This window comes from Rhipicephalus sanguineus, chromosome 1, assembly GCF_013339695.2.
Source record: "Rhipicephalus sanguineus isolate Rsan-2018 chromosome 1, BIME_Rsan_1.4, whole genome shotgun sequence".
NCBI classification, from domain to species: Eukaryota; Metazoa; Arthropoda; class Arachnida; order Ixodida; family Ixodidae; genus Rhipicephalus; species Rhipicephalus sanguineus.
This window is the reverse complement of record NC_051176.1, coordinates 155,843,136-155,867,927: the sequence shown is the minus strand read 5'-3', so window position 1 is coordinate 155,867,927 and position 24,792 is coordinate 155,843,136. Positions and strand designations below refer to the sequence as shown.

At 45.3% G+C, this 24,792-nt stretch overlaps 1 protein-coding gene across 1 annotated transcript in view; it reads left to right on the top strand.

Moving 5' to 3' along the window:
• LOC119379844 (nose resistant to fluoxetine protein 6) overlaps window positions 1–23,730 on the top strand; it is a 116,595-nt gene extending 92,865 nt beyond the window's left edge. The window contains exons 12-15 of the mRNA XM_037648958.2: window positions 9,653–9,773; window positions 10,806–10,992; window positions 12,490–12,632; window positions 23,197–23,730. Coding sequence (XP_037504886.2) covers window positions 9,653–9,773; window positions 10,806–10,992; window positions 12,490–12,632; window positions 23,197–23,508 — 763 coding nt within the window. The 3' untranslated portion in view covers window positions 23,509–23,730. The remainder of the gene's footprint in view (window positions 1–9,652; window positions 9,774–10,805; window positions 10,993–12,489; window positions 12,633–23,196) is intronic.
• The last annotated feature ends 1,062 nt before the right edge of the window (window positions 23,731–24,792 follow it).

Sequence of the window (24,792 nt, the reverse complement as noted above, 5' to 3'; positions counted from 1 at the left end):
CGTGTATTAGTAAATTACAATTTGACAATACCGAAAACACCACTCTTACCACGAGAAAACGCTTGGTAAGCGAGAAAACGCATGAAAAATAGATGCTGGTGGTGACGCCACCTTGAAATTCACGCACCAAACGCCGTGGCGTCATATATTTTGACGGCGTTTACTAGGTCATACGTAGTTCCTAATCGGTAAAAATGAAGTACATTGTCCTATGAAGGGGCCATAGCCTTAACATACCAAGTTTCAGGAGATTTCGCTTAGCCAATGTCGCCAGAATTTGAAATCCGTGACGTAACGCGCGGAGAATTTCGGTGCGAAATTTTAAAATGAAACTTTGACCTCGATTTTCTCCTCTGTTAATAAACATGTGGTGGTGAAATTAACGCATTTAGAGTCCTCCGAGTACAATTTATCAATCTAAACCGATTCATTGTTTCAGTTTAGTGTCCCTTTAACAACCATGCACCATAATCAAATATCGCTGCTATTTAGGTGGATCCCCTCCCCTCTTTTTATTGTTTTTCTTCGCACCGACCATAGCGGAGGGGCGACTGTGCAACCAACTTGGTGGGATGCAGGGGGCTTGCGACGACTGTACTGGAAGCTTTCGCCGCAGTGCTGTGGACATCGCTAACGCTGTTGAGATGGAAATTGCAGCATGTGCAACGGCCTTCAGACAGAAGCTATAGCGTACACTGGCCGCTTTCTCTATAGCATCCTTTGTCTATCTTGTTGCACCTGCAGACGTTCATTGGAAAATGTCCAGCGCGTTCTCGAAAGCTGACCGATGCATGAGTTACAAAGATGTTCATTGAGGTCAGCGATGATGAAGGTTGGCTGGACCATGCAATGACGCGCCAGTATACAGAACAATCAACTCCGAAAGGCGTAGTTACCTTTATAAATACGATGCTATGCTTGTGGGTATTGAAATTCAGTTATTGCTACTGTCACTTTATAGTCATGTCTATATAGTTTGGTGCCTTCAGTGTTCATATTCAAGCAGGTGTGTTACTTTGCGACTGGCTTTACTTCGTCAGGTGGTGTTCTTAGAGATTCGTGTTCAAAACATTATTATTATTATTATTATTATTATTATTATTATTATATTATTATTATTATTATTATTATTATTATTATTATTATTATTATTATTATTATTATTATTATTATTGTCTGACAGGCCGGCTGAGTTTTGGAAGTATGTGCTCAAACGGTCGAGCAAAAGTGGCGAGTCCTTCAGGATACTGGACCCAAATGGAGTAGAAGTTCAAGCCGTTGCTGACTGTTTTGCCATGCATTTTTCATCTGTCTATAAGTCTCCAGCCTCTGTAGCTAGTAACGGTCGACAGGTTAAGGCTGTTGGCACAGCTGATGCTGTGTCGCTAGATGAAGATTCCATTTCAGAATGCATTAAGCGCTTGAAACCATCCTTTTCAGCTGGCCCAGATGGCATCCCCTCTGCCATACTAAAAGCCTATGGCAGTATACTTGTCCCAGTATTGACTACCATATTTAATAAGTGTCTGCATGCTTCAACGTTTCCTAGCATGTGGAAAACTGCTCGTGTTTTCCCAGTGTTTAAGTCTGGCTGTAAAAGTGACGTCTCGAACTACCGCCCTATTTCCCTTCTTTGTGCCGCATCCAAAATCTTTGAGCTTGCTCTTCACAAAATATTGTCTTTTGATGTAAAAAATTCATTGATTGTGAATCAGCATGGGTTTCTCGCTGGCCGCTCAACTGTCACTAATCTTGCCAGTTTCATGATGCAAGTCTCCACGCCTATTTCGCAGAGAGGACAGGTTTGACGCTATTTACTGTGATCTTAGCAAAGCTTTTGATGTTGTCAGCCATTCGCTGCTTGTTGATAAACTTGCACACTTTGATGTTGATTCTTCAATTGTGAATCTCCTCCATAGCTATCTTCTTGATAGATTATGTTACGTTGTCGTTAATGGCCAAACATCCTCTTTGTATAAAGCTACTAGTGGGAGGAGGAGGAGGAGGAGAAGAAAGACAGGGAGGTTAGCCAGTTCTCAGACCGGCTGGCTACCCTGTGCTGGGGGAAGGGGAAGGGGGAGTGAAAGATGATAGAAAAGAGATGTTACAAAAAGAAGAAAAAAAGAACAATAGCACGATAAACGACACTGCTTAAAGTCTGTCTGTGAGACTAGTTTTGCGCAAAAAGCGCAGTAACGCTTTTAAAGCTTTCTGTGCCGAGGATGGTTTCGGCCAGTGTCCTAAGATCTTTTCCTCCGACAGTGGACGATTGTCAAGTCTGTTTAACACTTTGGACAGTTCTTCTCTTTGTGTACTGAAGCGAGGACACTGACAGAGAAGATGGGTGATTGTCTCCTCGCAGGTACAGTTATCACATGTTGGGCTGCTGGCCATTCCAATTCGAAATGAGTAGGCCTTCGTGAAGGCCACCCCGAGCCACAGGCGGCACAGGAGCGTCTCCTCAGCTCTAGTTATTCCCGACGGAAGACGAAGCTGTAGATTCGGGTCCAATTTGTGAAGACGGGCGTTGGTAAAATCCGTCGAGTTCCACTGTGCCAGTGTCAGTTCACGTGCATGGGAACGAAGCCTTGCTGCGGCGTCCGTTCTTGACAGCGGTATAGATGCACAATGGAGAGCATCATGGGCAGATCGGGCAGCTTCATCAGCACGGTCATTTCCGTAGATACCGCAATGGCCCGGTATCCACTGATAGATTAGGCTGTGGTGCTTCTCAATGGCGCGGTGATGAAGCAGTCTTATGTCAGCGACTAACTGTTCATTTGGTCCGTGACGATATGGGGACATAATGCACTGGAGCGCTGCTTTGGAGTCAGAGAAGACTGACCACGCCTGTGGCGTTTCTTCCACTACGAACTCTAGAGCAGCACGGATGGCGGTGAGTTCTGTAGCCGTCGATGATGTCAAATGCGACGTCTTGAACTTCATGGTGACGGATTTCTCGGGTATGACCACTGCCTCTGCTGAGCTTGTAGAAGAAACTGAACCGTCAGTATAGATGTGAAGGCGTCCACTGTGTTTTTCGTGCAGGAACAATAGAGTGGCTTGCTGTAGGGCCAGATATGACGAGTGTTTTTTCTTTTGTATACCGGGAATGGTTATCAGGGCTTCCATTGGATGTAGACACCACAACAGCAACGGCGGTCTTGCTGCCTTCGTGAAGTTCGTGGGAATCACTGCGCTATGCGAAGCAATAATTCCGCTGAACGCAGAGTGTGGCCTAGAAGCTGGAAGTGAGGCGAGGTGGTGTGATGGAATCCGGGCGGCATGTCTTATGTGCATTCTTAAAGCATCGACGCGAATGTATGTTGTGATGGGGTGATCACGAGCGATGACGACAGTCGCTGCTGAGGACGCGCATCTCGGAAGCCCAAGGCATATCCTCAGTGCTTGAGCTTGAATCGACTGGAGTACGCGTAAGTTTGTTCTTCGGGTCCTGCCCAGTACAGGTAAACTGTAGCGCATGAAGCCGAGGAAAAGTGCAGTATACATTTGAAGCATCGCTCGTACAGATGCACCCCATGATTTTCCCGCAAGGAACCTTAGTAACCTTAGTGCGTGTGTGATCATGGCGAGCTTCTTTTTCATGTAGGCGATCTGGGGGCTCCAGGACAAGTCGCGATCTATGATTACTCCCAGGAAACGGTGGGTCTTCACGTAGCTGATCGTGCGCCCATTGATTTTGATGACGTAGGGCAGGCACGTAGGCAAGGGGGGGGCCCGGGGGGCCCGGCCCCCCCCCCCCCGAAATTTTTCCAGCCCTCTATATTTCGAGGCAACTTTTTTTTGTTTTTGCCATGGAAAGACTGTCTTTCGAACAATTAGGCCTTGGGCCCCCCCCCGAAAAAAAATCCTGGCTACGTGCCTGACGTAGGGGGTCATTACCTTGCGCGTAAATGCAACCACTGAGCATTTCTCAGACGACAGTTCCAGTCCCCGTCCTTGGAGGTAGTTTGCCGTCAGTGTAGCCGCTCGCTGAAGCCTGGCTCGTACGTGTAGACGCGTGACCCCTGACGCCCAGATGCAGATGTCGTCTGCGTATATTGACAGATGCACAGACCGCGGAAGAACGTCAACAAGACCGATGAGCGCAAGGTTAAAGAGTATGGGGCTCAGGACTCCACCTTGAGGTACGCCGCGACAAGTACAATGTTGCGTTGTTGTACCATCTTCTGTCTGAACAAAGAAGGTTCTGTCATTCAAATAGCTGTAAATCCAGTGATAGACGCGGCCCCCCAATTCAATGTTACCCAAGGCGTCCAGGATGGCTTCATGCAATACATTGTCATATGCGCCTTTCACGTCCAAGAACATTGCTGCAGATAATCTCTTTATGCTTCTTTCTTGCTGCACAGACGTGACAAGGTCAATAACATTATCTATATAAGACCGTCCACGCCGAAAGCCGGTCATAGCATCAGGGTATATCTCGTTATGCTCCAGGTACCACTCTATGCGAGTCAGTATCATCCTCTCCATCACCTTTCCAAAACAGCTGGCAAGCGCGATGGGTCGATAGGAGGCCAAGTCCAGAGGAGATTTACCTGGTTTGAGCAGGGGGACAAGTCGGCTGCACTTCCACGAAGAAGGAACCAAGCCGTTACACCACGAGTCGTTGTATACCGCTAGGAGGGCACGCCGAGCTGCTTGTCCGAGGTTACAAAGGGCCATGTAGGTGACGCCATCAGGCCCTGGTGATGACGAACGCTTGCATGCTGCCAAAGCTGCCTGAAGCTCCTCTGCAAAGAACAGGTTGTCCATCCGGGAATCTCTGGACATCGGCGCGTTTCCTAGGTTACTCAGGGTGAACCCGGACCCCTTATTGGCAACTCTGGCGCAGAAGTCTTCTGCCACATCAATTTCGCGTCGACTTTGGTGGAGAGCGAGGCATTTGAAAGGGCGGTGCTGTTGTGGCAATGTTCGTAAGCCGCGGACGATTCTCCATATTTGCGATAGGGGTTTTGTGGGGATCAAGCGACTCGCACAATGATTTCCATCGTAGCGACTGGAGTGCGTTGATTCGACGCTGAATCTTCTTTTGCAGACGCCTCGCCTCCCTCAAGTCATAGATGGATTTTGTGCGTCTATATCGTCGTTCAGCACGACGACGGATTGCTCGGAGCCGCTCTAATTCCACTTCGTATTCGCAAAACTGCAATGAAGGTGTGAAATTATATGAAGCGTCTTGAGTAGCCGCTTTGATTATGTCTTCTAAGCTTTCGAGAGAAACTTCCTGATTTTCCTCGCACCGCTTCTCTGTGGATGATCTGTACTTGGACCACTCGATGCGTGAAGCGGCGGTGATCTGCGACTTGCTTAGGCCCTTGATAGTTATTTGTTTCCTTTGTGTTATATGGCTGCCTACTATGTGAAATATGATAAGCTGTTCCATCTATTTGCCTACTACTAGTGGGGTTCCTCAAGGGTCGGTACTGGGCCCACTCCTCTTTTTAATTTATGTTAATGATGTTTCTTCTGTCATTCGGAATTCTTCTTTCCTTTTGTATGTCGATGACATAAAGATATTTGAGGAAATTCATTCAGTTATCGATTGTCGCTTGCTGCAATCTGATTTGTGTTCTTTTTCTGAATGGTGCAGGAGCAATAACCTCTCCCTAAATATTTCAAAAACCAAGGTAATGAGTTTCACTCGAAAAACATCTAGTGTGCCATTTTTATATTCTGTCAATTCTGTGTCGTTGTGTAAGGTATGTGAGATCAATGATCTAGGTGTTCTTTTTGATAGCACCTTACACTTTTCTGCTCACGCTAAGCGTGTTGCTTTGCGGGGTCTTCGCACACTAGGCTGTGTTTGCAGAATGTCTAGAGAATTCCGTTCTCCTGTGCCCTTCCGAAAATTGTACACCGCGCTATGTCTTCCTCAACTAGAGTATTCATCTGTGATCTGGAATGGCATTCCTAATTCCAGCAGCAACGCCATTGAGCGAGTCCAGAAAAAATTCCTAAGCATTTACTTATTTATTTTTTTTTATTTATTGGTACTGCAATCCCCTGGAGGGATTTTAGCAGGTGGGTACAAAATACGTAAATATCGGCATATAACACCAGGCAAATAGATGGAACAGCTTATCATATTTCACATAGTAGGCAGCCATATAACACAAAGGAAACAAATAACTATCACTTGCATTTTACAACGTAAACAAACGTAACAAAATATTACCGATGGCACATCACTTCACTTGAAGAAAAGAAAACAAAGCTATCACACAAGTAAAATTATTTTCTCTGTTTTTCCAGACTAGCGGCAAAAGATGTGAAAGATTGTGTTGTGACTTGAAGATCATTTAAACTATTCCAATCCTGCACAGTTTTGGGGAAAAAAGAATATTTAAAGCAGTTATTGCGGGTACGGAAGGGAGTTATTGTACGATAATGGCGTTGTCTAATGGCGTAACCTGAAGAAAATGAAATAATTTTTCCAGTATCTATCTTGTAATGCCCATTAATTATTTGATATAAATATTTTAATCGGGATATGGGGTTTCTTTCTCAAAGTGGAGGTAAGTTAGCTCTGACTGACAGTTCATTTACCGAGGTTCGTCCGTAACTGTTATATATGAAGCGAACGGCTCTTCTTTGTATTTTTTCGACTTTATGAATGTTAATTTGAGTAAATGGATCCCAGATCATCGCAGCATAATCAAGTATGGGGAGGACTATCGATTTGTAAGCAAGAACACGGACAGATGGAGGGGAGAGTTTCAAAGCCCTTCTTAAAAAGAACAGTTTCTGATTATCCTTGGAAGTTACTTTGTCAATGTGTTTTATCCAGTTAAGATCGTTTGTTATCCATAACCCTAGATACTTGTAGGATTGAACCTCTGAAAGAATGGCATTGTTTGCAAAGTATTGAAAATTTAATTTGTTTTTCTTATGAGAAATGGACATGTACACTGTTTTTTCAAAATTGATTGACATTTGCCAAGCCTCGCACCAGGAAACAACCTTGTTAAACGACTCGTTTAACAAAACTTGGTCCTTTGAGGATTCTATTTCAGAGTAAATAACGCAATCGTCCGCGTAGAGCCTAATATTTACAGGGATACCATTTACTATGTCGTTAATATAAAATAAATAGAAGGGGACCCAAAACTGACCCTTGGGGGACGCCAGAGTCAACGGAAACCCTGTGAGAGGAATGATTGTTAAAAACTACAAATTGTTCTCTGTTTTTTAAGTAGACCGATATCCATTTAATAAGTTGATCATTCCCGAGAATTTTTTCTAATTTGTATACTAATTTATTGTGCGAAACCTTGTCAAAAGCTTTGGCAAAATCCATAAAAATTGCATCTGTTTGTTTTCCATTATTAATTGAAGTAGCGAAGTCGTGTATTGTTGATACCAATTGTGTCGTTGTTGAAAATCCCTTCCTGAATCCATGCTTATATTGGTTTAAGATATTATGTTCGTCCAGAAAATATGAAATACTATTGTGGATAATGTGTTCCAGAAGCTTACAAACGGTTGAAGTTAACGATACGGGGCGATAATTTTTGACACTGCTTGTTGCCTGATTTATGGATAGGCTTGACTCTAGCTGTTTTCCAATCGTCTGGAACCTGGCCCTCGCGCCATCGTTTCGCTAGACCATCGTTTCGCTAGAAATGACTCTGGATCTCGTTCTAACGCTGCTGGATTATTATCATTGCCATCACTTTGCTGCCGACGAAATCGCGCTGATCTGTTATTTCTTTACAAGCTTGTGCATGGTATCATATCCTGCCCTGTACTGCTCAACTGTCTTAATTTCCGAATTCCACGTAAGCTGACCAGAGAGAATAGACCTTTTCATGTAACCGCCTGCCTCTGTGAACATTCGACCATTGGCAGGATACAACGTCTTTACAATGCTTACTTTTTGGAGCTCGATGTTTTTCACAGCTCCCAGTCGTTGTTCTGCTCCGAGCTTTGCACTGTACTTACATAGCCTTGTACACTGTTCATACTTTTTTTTCTGCCTGCGCATAGTTGTATATGTGCAATTTTATAACGTTTTTTTATCCCTGATATTTTATTATGAATGTTTCCTTTTTTTTTTTTTTTTTGTTTTTTCGTGCGCCGGTACAAAGACCTTACGGTTGCTCCTGGGCACATTAAATAAACGTTTGATTGATTGATTTGATTGATTGATTATTATTAATATTGTCCGTTGCCGAAAAGACTTCCTTGGAGCCTCAACTTATCGGATCACACAAACTGCAAAGCTTCTGTAGGTGCTTTTCTCTTATATTTTTTAGTTTTCTTTTATAGTGTAGCCCTTGTCCTGAATTTCTACAGGCGGTGTCTTCAATGACATTCTTTCAGAGACAAAACTTGCGCAACTTTCTTTTGTCTCTGACTTGCTATCTCCTTTCCTCGTTCAATCGACTTCCTACGGAACTTTTGCGAGGCTCTGGAGCCAAACCAACGAAGCTTTTCGTCCGTAACAAATGTTTGCTATTAGCCAACCGATTTCTTTAATCTCATCTCTAACGTCACGATTCGTTGATAGCTGTTCTAGCGAACATTTTTTTTTTGCGCAATAACAGCTGAGATTTCGGCCCACTATTACGGCTGTTGCCACACGGTACAATTATTTTGTCTGGCTAATTTATGGCCTCGCCATTGAATTGGTTCGACTGTACTATAGATTTCTGTTAGCGTCTTTATAGCTTCTACTTCTGTAATGATTAGGCCTGCGCTCTCTTTATTGTCTAATGACTACCGGTATCACGGTGGAAAGAACATGTCTGTGAGAGGGCACGGCTTCACTCGAGCTTCGCAAGGCAACCTCCTCTGACTCCGTTCACTTCCTGCTTTCACTTGGAGTATTATTGGAACTGCGCAGATATGCACGGGAAATGCGCACGCGCTGACTACTGAGAATACCTCATTGCGCGTGACTTAGTCGGTGGTAAATTTGTGTGCTACTGGCCGCTGGGGATGCCTCCGTTTTTTGTAATCCGTGTTGCTTGCTTTCTGCTAGCCACACTTCACGTTCTTTTTTTTTTTATACAACTCTCGGCCTTGACACCGGAAAACATAATTGATGGTGTACCGGCAGCACCAGCTCTGGAGCGTTCGCATGACCAGCCGCGCGTTACAGCTTCCGAGCAGCGCAGCAGACAATCAGGTATATACAGCAAGACAGCAATCCCAGCGCAGCAGCGAGGAGTGACTTTATATGCGATCAAGTGCCCGTGTGCCTTTTCCGTGATTTGGTCTTGCTATTTTTTTATGATGATAGGTTTCAAAATTTTCGAGTAAAAATCATACCTGTATTTTTTTTTTCCCCTCCATGACCAGTTTTCACAAAACAAGTTCTGTAAAAATCAATCGTAAGCCTGTAATCGTGACCGAAAACTTTGGCTTTCTCCTTCAGATTCGCATCATCTGAAGCAAACTCTATCATTAAAGGGGAAAAAGAGTGCCGACTATTGCTACGAATAAAAACGAATAAATTGTGCGCGTATACAGAACTTGCGATAAACTAGCCAATGAACAAGCGTCGTCTACCTTGTAGCCCTGTCTTTACAGCGAGGAGGTGCCAGAGCCCCTTATAAACGTTTAAAAAAATACATGGCATAGAGAGTTGTATTCCGAATTTTTTATGACTGCGTACTTGCAGAAACCTGAACGCATTCCTCAACGACATCGCATTCCGTCCGTACACGCACTTCCCGTCTTTCGCCGTTGGCCTGTGCCTCGGATACCTCATCTACAAGTACAGGCAGGTCAAAATGAGCAGGGTAAGCGGCTATGCATGCACACCATTCATTTATGGGTACGATCGGCCAGAAATGGCTGGGAACGTTGCATTTTCTCCAACTTTTTTTGTTGAGTGTAATTGGAGCCTTGAATTGTTTTACTGATTAATAACCGATACCGACGATGTTTCACAGCAGGTGCACCCAGCATGCTTCTCCAAATGACACGGGTGACACATGAAATTATCTATTCACACATATAATACACGTGTGTACAGGCACGAAACATACAAAAGAACGCAAGATAATGGGAAACCAGTATGTCTATTCCATTCAAGGCCAGTGTCGCGGAAGAAGACTAAGAGCTTTCACTGCACGCGATGTACTACCGTATATACATCGATATACCGTATATTTATCTCACTGGATACTACTGAATGAATGAATGCGTGTATTTCCATGATTCCTACTTTAAAAAAGCTTAACAGTAAATGATTGGCATATCGATAGTCGGTCACAACTTAAGAATAAATACAAGCTTCTCCCACAAAACCACAGTGCGCCTGTCCATCACCTCTGTAAGAGAGTCGTACCAGCCGGTTTTTGCTCAAAGTATCAGTACTTTCTCTCTGCTAATGTAAATACTTGGTATATCGTGAAATAAATGTTCGCCGTTTCTGCCTAAAGTATTACGATTAGGTGACTTCCTGATAAAATTGGATGGAAATATCACGTGTTTTATATGAAACCCGTCACACGTATACGTGCATCTGTACGGTAAAATTCGGCTACCTTAAACACGTACAGAGGTTTAAGATAGCCGAATTTCACGAAAATAAATTTCAGGAATGTCACGAAAATGAACAAACGTAATTATATGGGGCATCTATGCAAATACTTTTTGCGTGGGATGGTGGTGGATGGTGGAAGAAGCTTATATTTTTTCTTAGGTCCTAACCGACTACAGGGATATGCATCTGCGGCATGCGTGGTCAAGAGGTTTCCGGGGATCAGGCGAAACGACGAGAGATGTAACACACTAACAGTATTCGCCTTTTGGTTGTGCTCTCGCAGCGGATACAACTGGTGGGATGGCTGTCGTCGGTGACCACGGGACTGACCATCGTGTACGGCGTTTACGAATGGAACGCCTATTCCCCACCTGGACCCTTTCTCAGCGTGCTGTACGGGGCCACGAGCCGCCCCGCGTGGACACTGTGCGTCGCCTGGGTCACCTTCGCATGTGTTTCAGGCCACGGAGGTGATTCACTGTGCTCGACACAGCTTCACAGTCCTGATATACTGTTGCCCTCGATACACAAGCAGAGCGAGGTAGCAGTGTGCTACAGGATTTCAGAGTGTGTTTTCAGTTTAGGGGGCAAGGAAAATAAATAGAAAGAAAATAAAAAGATGAACCTTAACCAGATGCACTCCCATGTTTTACCCCGCACTGGGGAATGGAGTGGAAATAAATAAGCATACAAAAAGGGCACTATTCGCAGCGCACCAACTCTGTAAACCATCCCAGAGGCTTATTTAGATGAGGAATTTTAGTAATTCTTCCTATAACGCCTGCACCAATGGTACGTGACCCTGCAGCCGCTTAATTCCCGCTGAAGAGGGCGGGACATTGCGACGGGCGCCAAATCGCAGTGGGAACATTTTGGGTTCTGCAACAGTTGCTTGTAGATATGTCAGCCATTCCATTGCAAAATGTGTAAGCTTTTGTAGGCACCACATGCGACCCAAAGAAGGCGCAATAACAAGACACCGTGGCCGGAGGTTCGAGATGGCTCTTGCAGCACTAAAGGCAGATCTAGTTTATCGCCATAAATTGGATTCTTCTTTAAAACTGAAAGTGCCGCTATAAGCGATACATTCAGGGCTAATAAGGAGACGACTAGTACCTAAGCATGATAAGTCGAGCCAAGAGATAAAGGTTTCTTGAAGTTTTTTTATAAAAAAGAAAGAAAATGGCCACCCCAAGGTCTATAAACAAGTAGAGAAATCAAGTAGGAAACTGAAGCAAATATAAAGAAAATAACATGGCAATGGAAAGTTCACTGGCAAGAGTTCACTCTATACTAGAACGATCACAAGCACACATTTATGTTCATAGAGGACGGTACACGTCGAATTCATAGGTAACTGCACAAGACTGCTCATCACAAACGCTTGCCTAGTTCTTGATATGATGACCAGACCAGTAATATCGGCATATTATGCGAACCACAAAATATTACGCCCGGCCTCTTATATCGAGAGCTTACTCGCTATCTGCGCATTCCTGCGGAGCGTAAAATTTCTCAGATTACCTTCCCAACCAGGCAGACTTGTGTCAAATGTTTACTTTTAACTGTGCACTTCAGTTAATTATCTTTATGCTCAGAAGCTACCAGGTTGCATTATTGCTTTCTGCTGAATCCAATCTAGAGCGCTCATATCAGCAGACGCTGTACAAATTTATGACATCAATTCGTCCCCGCCTCCCCTCCACCCCAGCAAAAAAAACAAACAAAAACAAAAAAACACATGTTTCCCAGCGCGTTTCATTAGTGTGTTCTAACCGGTCAAGAGTAACGATTCCGGTCCCAGCCGTCAAATGGCCGTTTCACTCGTCTATTGCGCGTGTCCCTATGACGTCACTGCAGCGCAGCAGAGCGCAAACAGGCAAAGGGACAAAATGCGGGGACGTCGTCCCATCTTGTTTTTCCGCGTTCCTGTGGCCGTCAACCTATCTGCCTCGATCGACTCGCAGGGTTCGTGGACACGCTGCTGTCGTGGAAGGCGTTCGTGCCCCTGAGCAAGATGACCTTCATGGTTTACCTGCTGCACCCACCGCTGATGTTCATGTACGCAGCGCACACCATGAATGCCATCTACGTCACCCAATTCATGGTGGTGCGTACATACCAAGGCTGCGTTCGCCGCAGGGCGCACTGTCGTGGCGGCGCCTCAAGCACTTATACGCCTGTTTTTTTCTTTCTTTCTTTCTTTTTCTCTTACTGTCACGCTTTTGCGTTGTTGCTCGTACTCCGGAAATGTGGACCAGTACTGCTTTCAAAATTACACACACAAAATAAAAGCAGTCACCAAGCGTGGAAGCTGAGAAGCACTTATTTGATAATCTTTCATGAGTGAAGGTAATCTTCAAATGGCCAACCTCGATGTCACCGATAGTATCGCGGCGCATTACAAAAGCTTCTTGTTGCTTGTAAAAGTTTCTTGTAAATAAATTGCGGGAAGTTTGTGCACTAAGTCGCGCAAAAGCTTGGCACAGCTGGTCGATCCTCAAGTCTTCTGGCTAACGCCGGTTACTTTCTTTCTATCTCTTTCTCTCTCTCTCTCTCTCTCTTTAGTTCTTTTTCCCTCTTTGATTCTGTCTTTCTCTTTCTTTGATTCTCTTTCTATCTTTCTATGCTTTACTCTCTCCCTTGCTTCTCACCCTAACATCTCTTTCCCGCCCGCTCGCTATACTATACTATACAAGGCTACGTTACGCTCTGCTAGCGTGCCTGGATCAACGTTACTAGAACAAACTCAGTTTCAAAGCTCCGTATCTCCGCCAGCGGAGGAGGGTGGTCCGAACGGCGGTCGCGAGAACTAGCGGCGCTGCAGTTCCGTCTTGCGCCACTATCGGCGCGTCGTCTGCTGCTACGGCATAACGCTGCGGTCCGCCGCGCAGTTGCTCGCGGCAACTGCGCAGCAACTTTCTTATTGTACTAGTTAGGTGGATGTGCATAAGGTCGTTTGTATGCGTTGGCCCGCGTGCGTTGTTCATTGATTGGCTAAGAATCGATGTTCGCTCTATATTGCCACGTCCACTTCTTGTTTTATTTTGATGTATTCGGGTTTGACCAGCAAGGACGGTTATCAACGCTCGACGCTGTCCGCGAAGCAGTGTTCTAGAAGCTTTGCGATTGTAATAGATCGTTTTTGTAAGATTGCGCGCTGCACGCGAATGTTCCAGCTTTGTCGAGAGATAACGCCGCCACCAGCGATATCGCTGGAAAGTTCGATAGCGCCTGTATAAAAGCCGACGCGCTTGACTGCTTGTCAGTTGATCGACGGTCGACGCTGTGTTCGCCGCTATCAGTGTATTGCTGTAGTTTGACTTTCAGTTTCCCGGCCACAAGTTCGGCCAAATAAAGAGTTTCATCTCGGACCTGCTGACTGCTGCCTTCGTCGACTTCACGACCCTTTGACAATATTTGAGCTGTCTACATTGCGCTTAACTTCCAAGCATAGGTGTTTCTAAGCGAATGAGGGTTTTCAGAGTATTTTTTATAACTATTACCACAATTTTAGCCGCTGCCGTCTTATCTAGATCAAGAACAACCCAACACATTTGTAAAAGCCTTTGTAGTGCACAAAGAAGCGTACTTACTCGAGATACAAAAACGTTCTAGAAAAACAGTACTCATGTTTCTACAATTTATTGAAAAAAACTTTCTCGAAAAACATCACCAATGCTTTGCAATGTTTACAAGACACGTTTTCGCGACGGTTAAAGGGATACTGACCCAAAATCGGAAAATTTTACGAGAACTCGGGACATGAAATCTCAGTGTGCGATTACATCGAATAGATGTCTTCTCTGAGCAATTATTTCAGCGGATAGTTGTATTTTCGGTGTCTCATCTTTCTACGTCGCATCCTTCTACGCTGCCTTAAACAATTTGAACAGATCGGCCGTGATGTGAGCACCGAGCAGTTATTCGCGCGTACTCTGTCGCTAGAAGAGTCGTTAGTATTCAACTTCAGTTTTTCAACTTCACCGAGCAGATGTTCCATGCCCGCAGCACTTTACACTGTACGACAGCCATTTGCGTTTCGTGCTGTAGCCGTTCACTACGCAGTTAAATTGGCTCGTCAACTACAATTATCTTTTGCACAAGTAAGTCTCCCTTCCCGAAGCAAAGTGTGGGATTGGGCTAGTTGGTATTTCATTATTAAACTGCTCAGCGCAAAAAATTTGACACGGTACACATAGAAAAGACGAGGACCAGCGCTGGTCCTCGTCTTTCCTATGTGTACCGTGTCAAATGTTTGCGCTGAGCAGCCCGTTCCCGAGCTGGCGAGTGTAAAATATTCCGCACATCTTGTTCAATACCTCGTCGTAAAATCTCTAGAAAATCCACTGCTTTGAAGGCATAGCGACAGCTGACAACTGATTGAATGTCAGTGTGATGCAATTCTCATTCTCGGTAGCGTATATATGCAATCGCCTGCCTTTCGTTTTGCTGTTCTATTTCTGGGGACTCCTTAGAATTGGGCACTGGGCTTTCGCGGGACGCCGTGCGTTTTGGGGGCGATTTGCGCCTAAACCCCCAACATTTTGGCTTTGAAATGTGGGGTGGAAGTGCTGGGAACTAGAGTTACTGTATATGCTACCTTTAGGTAAAGGTAGCATATACAGTAACTCTACTGGGAACAAGCGCGGCACGGCACCTGGCGCGAGTTCCCACTTTCCACGAGGGATCAAAACTTCTTGTCCCGCAACGACACGACGATAGTGCTTTACAATGTCGTCACTCTCAAAATGAACGTCACAGACCTTGCATTTCGCAGTAAGCTTTCTATCTTTGCGATGCAAATCTTGAATGGCGTAGGGTCTTTTGCTGGTCCGAAGAAGTGTCGTGAAGCGGAGTCGTCGTTGCAGTAGCCGCTCTTGCAGCCCGGCGCCAAGCAAGTCGGCATACCGCACTGTGAATCTGTTCGCTCTCGTTACGCTTCGTACATAATGCACGTGTATTCGTGCAAGACGCTAAGCCTGGTCAAGAACAGTCGCAAAAATGACGAGCTAACAAAGCGCAGACGACGCTGCAACCCACGTGCGCTCGTACATCGGCGGCGCCGATCACAACAAGCGCCAGCCGCGGGAGCTAGACGTGACTGCAGCGCCCCTAGTTCTCACGACCGCCACGCGGACCGCCTCTCCGGCGGAGCTCTTAAAGGGACCCTGAAAAGGTTTTTTGAAGTTTTGTCAGCGTTTAGGCAGGAGCATCCCCAAATCATTCCCACCAGAAATTAAGCGACGCACTGTGTACCAAGGCCGCTACGGAATTTATATCTATACCCTCCTCCTCACCACTGCCTTGCACCCTCAACTCACAGACACCCTGACATCGCCGGCGATCGCAGCGCTCTCATGAGCGCACTCGACGCTTTGAGCTTCACCCAGTCATGGCCTCAGATACTGTGCGCCGACGGGTTGCGCGCAATCTCGGAGGCCCAACAAAGACGAAGCTCGCGGAGTGGTTGATATCTGCTCCGACAGGTGCCGCCACACTACCAGCAGATCTTATTTTATTCTCCTGTACGGCGACAATCTGCAAAAGCACGCGGACAAACAAAAATAATTCGAGAACGATCACCGATAAGCGTAAACTCGGGCAATGTGGTTGTGTTTCAGGGGTGAAGTTACAGCCACAAAAACGTGGATCGTGGCGTTGAAAGGATAGCCAGAGCGCGACGCTCATTGCAGCGACGAGCGGATTCCGCTCGCCAGATGCCTCACGAACATGGCACGATGTCGCAGCTTTACAATGTGGTACACAACACGGCTAGGGCAATTTATTATGTCCAAGAAAAGAAACCTCGAGATAAACACTGTCGCTCAGCTCACGTCAACACGGAGTACGTTGTAACACAGGCAGACGACGCTCGCTGACCACAGGAGGTTCAGTGACGTGTACTGGATATATCCAATCAGATCAGCGGCCTGCGTGACGTCGCGCTTCCAATACGACGCGCACTGGAAGTGGGCGGTTTGAAAACGCGTTTGGCTGAGCCGCTCTGATCGGTGGCGACACGCAGCTTTAAAGCCTTGTAATAAATTACACAGTTTACGCACAGAGCTTAAATCGGTCTGTAAATGATCCTTAGGACTTGCTCTACCGGCTCAATTTGTTCGTACAAAATCGTCAAAACCGTTTCAGGGTCCCTTTAAACTGAGTTTGTTCAAGTAACGTTGTGCCTGGATAGCGTAGTGGTTACGACGCTCGTCTTCCGATCGTGGTTACGCTCATTTTCATTTTTAGTGGACCAGCGGTGAGTGGTGGGATTTGCCGAATTTCAGTGGCGCGTACCTGTTTACGATGATGGCAGTTCTTTGTGGTCATCCGTTTTACCTCGAGCTTTAACAGCTTCGCGGTTGAAAGAGTGAAGTGCGCGCGCTTCTTCTGACTGCCATTCTGTCTGCCAGCAGGGGTGACCGCAGGAACTCAATATCGTGACTGCGCCTGTATTCGTGAGGAAAGAACTTCCAAAGCGTATAGGTATACTGTTCCTGAAAGGGTCTGGAGTAGTAATATGTAAACGCCTGTCGGCAAAATACGCCTGGCTAACACCACCTTTCGCACCACCACCTCCACCTATTTGTACGCTAAAGCCGTTAGTAAGAACAGACGCCAGCCGATCGTGATGTCGGGCATATTGTTAGCGAATGTGACCGGGAAATAAGCAGTCACAGAATGTCCTGTGAATTCGGACCATCTCTTATAGAAACAAGTACTAAAGTAAAATAACTGAAGTACGCTGACGCTTTCCACTTCTTTTTTGCGCAAAATAGCTGTTAAAAGTTTCGGTGAAATATAAGGTGGTGGCTGCTTTTTTCTACGAATATTAAACGAGAACTGTATGATGCGACAAAGCCAACGCATATGATGTGGCCTCCGATACGTTTGACCTGCCCCCTGAGCCCCTCCAATCCTTGAGGCCATGCACCTGAGCTGCTTTTTCTACGCCAGCCCATAGATGGCGCAGTGCGCTCAAACGACCGGGAGCCACTGAAATCTTGTGAAACCGAACGAGGAAACGGCGCTACCGCGAATCAAAGAAAGCTCTATTTTCTTCCAGGTGTCTTTCATATCCGTTTTTTTTTTCTACCCACGAGAAAATTTCTTCGATTCCGTCCATCTAAACGTGCAGTACGTCAAAGTGACTGTGAATAAGTGGCGGCTGTTGTTACTCCAGGTCACGAATGCCACTTACAATCTGTTATACACAATGCATGTCAAAACTACATACAAAAGATTTCACTGTAGTGCTGTGAGATAACGTAAACAGAGAGAGAGAGAGAAAAGAAAGTGAGAGCACAGGCACATCATCACAGTCGGTGCTCCTTTTACGCCTTGCAGCCGGTGACTGAGAAAGTAATATCCAACGAGAATGAATTCTGAGGATGGCACCAATAATGCGTTTTCAAATTTGTAACGAAATGCATTGGTGTTCCAGTAATTTCTGAGCTTCAATGCATGAAAATGCGATTCGTTAAAAAAATTTAAGTGAAACAACAGTGCATTTTCGTTGCAAGTTTGGTTATCTCAAACGAGGTGCTAGTTTCAAGATTCGTTGCGAGTGGTTAAGCCTAGGTGGAATTACGGGACTCGTTTGGTATATTGCAATATGTGCACCAAACTAATTAACGATAAAGTCAATCAGTAAAATTTTTGTAGTCATCCAATTTGATTTGGCGCATTGATTAGTAATATTAGCATCTTCAAATTTTCCAGTTCCGTAAATAACTTTGTGACATGTATGCGACAGGCGATGTTTCACAAATTTCTTTTTACTTGAAGATAAAGGTCTGAGTGTATGAAACACTGAAGAAGCCGATCTACCTTTTGCCGCCGTAAAGAGCCATTAAATGAACAAACACTTTGAGAAGTGTAAAGATAAAACTCCACTCGTGACAGGAACCTCACAAATTACATGCTACTGCGCATTACAGAGCGTGATTCGCAAGTGCAAACCGATCGCTGATGCAGATCGCACGTCTCCCTTATGTCATTTCATCTTCTTAAAATCAATCAATCAATCAATCAATCAATCAATCAATCAATCAATCAATCAATCAATCAATCAAATGATTGATAACGTTGCAACAATGATGTCACCGGCCTCTCCACAGCCTTAAGATATGGTGTCTGAAAGAATCGCGCGAACTGTGAAACAGTTCGCTAACACACACTAGTTCGCACGCGTACACAGTGTAGCTAGCCATTTTCAGAATATGAAGACGAAAACGGCACATGGGAGAACAATATAGCACTTTCCCCATACTCCGTGATACAGAACACGTGTACGCCCTTGTGGGCTCGCAACTGCGTGCACGGAATCTAGACAAGGAAACGTTGCAGGTGTAACGCCAATTTGTCTTTGGAAAATGCTCTCGAGACGAACGAACAGGTTGGCTCATCGTTAGTGTTGCCAGTCATTAATAGACCCATTAGTGATTCTAGTCACTGTGTGAACTGCACACAAGAAATTGCACGAATTTACTATAGTAATAAAAAGAACGACGGGAAAGTTTTTCTCTTTATATGACTGGAAAAAACAGAACAAAGCGAACTAATGGTGTAACAAAAAATTGAGCTCAGCTTGGCGACAATGCTCAAGCAGTGTACAGTGACCTCTTCCAGAGAGGAAAAAGTCTACACGAACATGCAATGCGGCAGCTGACAGACTCCTTAAAGGGACTGTCTACCACTCGGAAAATTTTTTTCTGATTGTGCTGAAAATAAGAAGATCGTTCGTCACATCGGCGGCAACGAGCATGCTTTTGCCCCATAAAAAAGGCATTATATTTTTAATTTGATGTTGAAAATCGTGAAAGAATGACCGCTAGCGTCACCCAACGGTGATGTGGTTCAATCTACTGGTGTGACAAGAAATCCTCGCAGGTAGACTCATTTTGCTTAAAAACAAGCAAGTATAACTTGAAATTGCATTTTACGCACTTGAGGCACCTTTCGGTTGCGTCAGACAGTAATTTTTTTGCTTTCTTTTTCTTACGTATCCAAAAAGGCGCCCGGTGGCGCTGCTTGCGGCGCGGTCTTCGATTTCGTCTGCTTCAACTCATGCGCTATGCCATGCGGCTCTCCGCGCTGGTCGTACTGTGCCGTTGTATTGTTGTTAGGATGTCTCACATGTGCTGCGCTCTGAAGGCGCGCATTTATTGTCTCTTTTTGATGAAGCGACTTGGCTTGGATTGCGGCAGCAGTGCTAAAATAAACGCATAGACTGCGCTTACAGCAAAACAAGTGTTCTGTAATCGTATAATAAGGCTTCATTTAACCGCTAGCGCGCTGAAATCTGCTGTTACATTCATTACAATAGTGTTCAGCGAAAATAAAGTAATCCTACAGAAATCACATGTGCTTTCGGTTTTAATTTTTACTGGCACTACAATCGTCATCGCGTCCACCAACCAGTGTTGTGGGCATGTTTCACGCCAATTGAAGAAAACCGAGCGCAGATCGAAAAATTCGGTTTTAAAAATTTCTACTCACTTTCCAGAGGAACCACTGCAAAGTTGGACACTTCAGACAGTACGCTTTGTATTGCGGTACAAAACAGAAAAGCGATGAAAGACGGTAGACAGTCCCTTTAAAAGTTCGTTAAGAGCCGCTGGAGCTCTTTTTACCTGAGTTGTGCTAATAAAATATCGCTTTTTGCACTAATAATAACGACTGAAAAAGTGACGGCCTGTAACCACGCTGTGGCCGTGCGCGAAGTATAGGCAGGAAAGTGGTCAGTTTCGGGGAGTGGACCTGTCCTTCAGCGAAAGCTAATAGTACTATACCGACCGCACGACTTTGCTGCAGATTGAGACATTTATCTGCATTGTTTAATTGCATTTGGGAGGTCCATTCGAAATAGCTGTGCTGTACGCGTACATGGAGCGCCGACATCACATAGATATAACTCGAAGTACTAGAAACATTTTTGTGCAATGACTCCCCTTGGTTATTAGGTTTATTCTGTTCTTGCTTTGCTCACTAGTGTATGTGCGAATATTTCTGAGTACTACGTGCGTTTTATGGTTTCTCCCCCTAGTAATATCCATCTACTAAAACAAACTATATAACTAAAGGAGTGGAACTGTGTTATATAAGATACAATAAAAGTTATCTTATGGTTACAATGAAACGCTAATTAGATAGTCCAGTGCTGGGCAGTATCGAAGATACATGTATCTTCGATACTATCTTAGATACTCTTTGGGTATCTTGTATCTGTATCGCGATACGTCTTGCAAAACGAGTATCTGTATCTGTATTTCCGATACATTCAATAATGTATCGTGTATCTTAAGATACAAGATACTACTATAGAAACACCACCATGCGAAACAATAAACGTCGACCGGAATTCCGGTTCTCAAGCTGATATTGCTGCCACTAAGCCACCTGAATAAAACTAACGACAATAACATCCTTGTATATTTCGGCCAGAGCGCTCCAGCGAGCACAGGTGAGGATGTTTAAGAGTCCCTATTGGTGGAGCAGAGTCACGTGATGGCGCTCGAGCCATCGCGACAAGAACAAGCGTGCGAACGTCTACGCGCAGCCTACCTTTTTTTCTAGATGTTTTCTTTCTTTTTAGTTGTGTTGATGTCATGACACTTGTTCATAGACCCTGCACCCTGCTGCGTACTCCAGTGCGTGCGGCGTCTTTTGCACAAATTCTGATGCCGCTATACTGTCGCCATCGAAGGTTGTCTTGCGTGATGCTTCGTTGCTATGTCTCAAGAATGCAAGAATGGGGCCGCTTGGCGTCTCGCGTCTTTCACACATCAGCGATTTGAGACATCTTCTGGATGCAAGCTTGTCTTGCATAGTACGATCAGATCGACTTACATGCAAAGGAGATTCTAACGACCGTCCCACTATCGGTGCTGACGTTAGATGCAATAGAACAAGCATTTACGTAACAGGAAATACTTTGACGTACTGTATCTTTGTTCTTCATGCTAAATTATTCAAGAAGTTCTTTTAATGATAATTTGATTGTTAGTACAAGTGCTTTCTTTGCTGTCTTCCGTTTTTGCATCCCATACATTACCTAGTTCTCTGCATAGTTTTTCGCCCGTCTGTTTATTGTAATACGTCTTTTGTAACCTGCTGCTAAAATACGTTCTCTGCTTTATTTTTATTTTTTAACTGTCTGCGAACGTGGTTTTACTTCATCTTTCGCGGCCTTTCTCTAAAAGCCCGAAAATATTCACCACGCAGCATGTACGCTACCAAAAAAGTTGGGTCGGTCGTTTTTAAATTCGCTCTACGATGTGTCGAAGCGCAGTTGGCCCTAAAGTGAATATTAAAAACGTCGGAATGTCGCATAATTGACCTTATTTAATTAACCAGTTAAGCTTAGTACAAAACATATCATAACGAGTGCCACATAACGGCAAACCAAATACTTTTGGTTTCATTCAGCGGTGGTTAATCACTTGTTTTTTTAATATTGGGTTCTACTTACGTGAAACAAACTGTATACTTATTCACTTTGATTGTTTAATACGGAACTACCTCGCTATTTGACTTAAATATATTCGTTTTCCTTTTTTTAGGTCTCCTTAAAGTATTCTTATTGTTAAAAATCCGCAGGTAAGCAGAGCTAGAAGTGGCAATAGTGTGAATAGCAGTGAAAACCTGCGGTGTTTTGTGCCGCTAGAATACGTCTGAGACGTTTCCTGGCGGCTCAGGTTCTCTCGGAGAACAAATGGTAAAATATTGCACGTCAGTGAATATGTTGCTAACGAACGCTTTACACCAGCAGATAAGTAAAATATGAAAAATCACTGCAGTTTTATGTCCTCAATCAATTGTGAGCGCCGACTATGTAGTTCATCGTCTTTACACAACGCGTCACAAACAATATCGCTACCAACGTTGTTGCTGCTGTACACCTGTCGGTGGATGCGGTATTACGAAAACAATACGCTTGCGAACAAGGTGGGACTGCACAGCGGTATTTGCGCCATCGTGCGGAGGCACTTGCAAGTAGATGGTAACCAGCTAGGAAGTCGCCAAGTAGGGCAGCGACATCAATAAACTGCAGAAGTGTGAAGCAAAAACAACAGCGCAGCAGTTAAAGAGCTGTCTTGTTAAGCAGCCAAACAAATCTCAATAAGTCGTTTAGAAATGAAAATAATACGCCTTGAGCAAGAAAGTTTGTATCTTGTGACACAAACAAGTATTTTGTTAAAATTAAACAAAGCTGGTAGCAGTTAAGAAATTTTCTTCAAGTAAACACATTTCTACATAGGTCTTTGCTGCTTCATTATAGAGATCTAGAAGAGCAAATTTGCAAATGTATCGAAGTATCTTAAGATACAATTGGGAAGTATCGTATCGGATACTATTATTCCGCGAGTATCTTGTATCTGTATCTCAAGTACTTTTTGCCCGAGTATCTTGTATCGTATCGCGATACAATTTCAAAGTACCTTTGCCCAGCCCTGTCAGATTACGCACACAATTATTGGTTAGGGGTGGGCCCTCCTGAATGTATTTGTTTCTATACCGAGCAAGTTTCATATGATGACGATCGCCACACAAGGCGACAGGTTAGATAAAGGACGAGGGGTATAGGTCGGGCACCCGAGTGTTAATAGCAGGCGCTGTAAAAAACACTCTCGTAACAGGCTTGTCTGCATTGTTGCCCCTGGACGCAGGTCTACGTCTACTTCGCGCACTTGCTGGCGTGCTACATGGCTGCCTTTGTGGGCTGCGTCACGTGCGAGACGCCGTTCATCAACGTCGAGAAGATCCTGTTCAAGGCACTGAACGACTACCGCAAGAGCCGCAAAGCGGAGGCCAGCCCTGCGAGCACGGCCCGTCTGCAGCTGCCCGCCAGGACCACCGGCGGTGTCGCAGTGCTCGACGGCAGGGCCCACGCCGTCCCGGAGTCTGCGGCAGCGACGACGGGCAGCCGCTTTGTCGCCTCCGGCCCTGAATGCGCACGCGACGACAGTTGCAGACTGTAGTCTGGCGCCGCCCAGGAATGTGGGAGGGAGCCTTTTGTCGTTACTACATATATCTGGACACCTGTGCGATATTCATCTTGTCGCGCGCGCCCACCGGCCACTATACATCAGGGATACGGGTAGGGCCAACAGCCCAACGAACGGGACCCTGTGTGCAGACTACTGCCGGAACCACTGGTGCACGGACTGTCAGGGCCACATTTTAGGGAGGAAGGAATAACAGCGCCTGCTCTCCTGTCATTTCTCGTAACACTCTTTGATCGGCTACTTGGGTCATACCGGGAAGAAATACAGAAACATAGACTGTAAATACAACCCGGCAGAGAGGAAGAGAAACCTTTTTTTTGTTTATTCTTTAATATGAAACTACTAGACTACAAAACCACATTTTAAGCTACATTTACGCCATAGTGAGACCTGTTATTTGGGCTTTCATCCACTTTTCAGCCCTTTGTCCTAATACTTACATCGTTACGTCATTCTGCCGCTACGAATGATGACACCTAAACTGCGTATCGTTTGTCGTCGTCGTGAAACATTGTACATCTTAATTCCTCACCTACTGAGGTTATGGCGTTATGGTTGATTGAGGTGCGTGTGTTGGGTAGCTGCGAGTTTATTTATGAAAGGTCTAACGTTAATAGGTGAATGCATCTGAAAAAAAAATTACACCATCTCCCGCTAAAGAGGACCATGAGGCGATGCGAAGCCGGAGCACTTGCACGATCGCGTTCCGTTGGCGTTCGCTGGGCATGCTACCGACCTCGCGTTGTGGAATGCGAAGAGGAACACTACGCGCGTCGTGTCTTCCCTCTAGCCTGGCCGTTAATTCTCACAGGGCGTGCGGGGAACGCGCTCGACAGGCGCGCGAGAGAGAGGCAGCGTAGGGGAGGAGAGAGAGGGGGAGGGGACGCGCATGCGCTGGCCCTCATCGCGGCGCTGCGCAGGAGAGAACTTCGGCATGTCGAGCCCGCGTTTCGGAGGAGCCAACCGAGGCAAGCGCTGGACTGAACGCGCGCAGCGCTCTACTGGCTCTACCACTTGAAGGAGCGGAGACTAGAGGAGGAGAGTAGCGTATGCGCCGTGAGAGCAGAAGCGTGAACGCAGGAGAAGCGCAAGCAGGTGCTGGTAGAGAAGTGGAGAGAGTAACGCGCAGCTGTTGGAGAGAAGGAAGGAGGAGAGTCGCGCATGCGTAGTGTGATTGCGGACCACAACGCTGCGTGCGGATGACCACGCCGCGTTACATACCCCCGAGCAAGAGATACTTTGCGTCTAAAAAAAAAG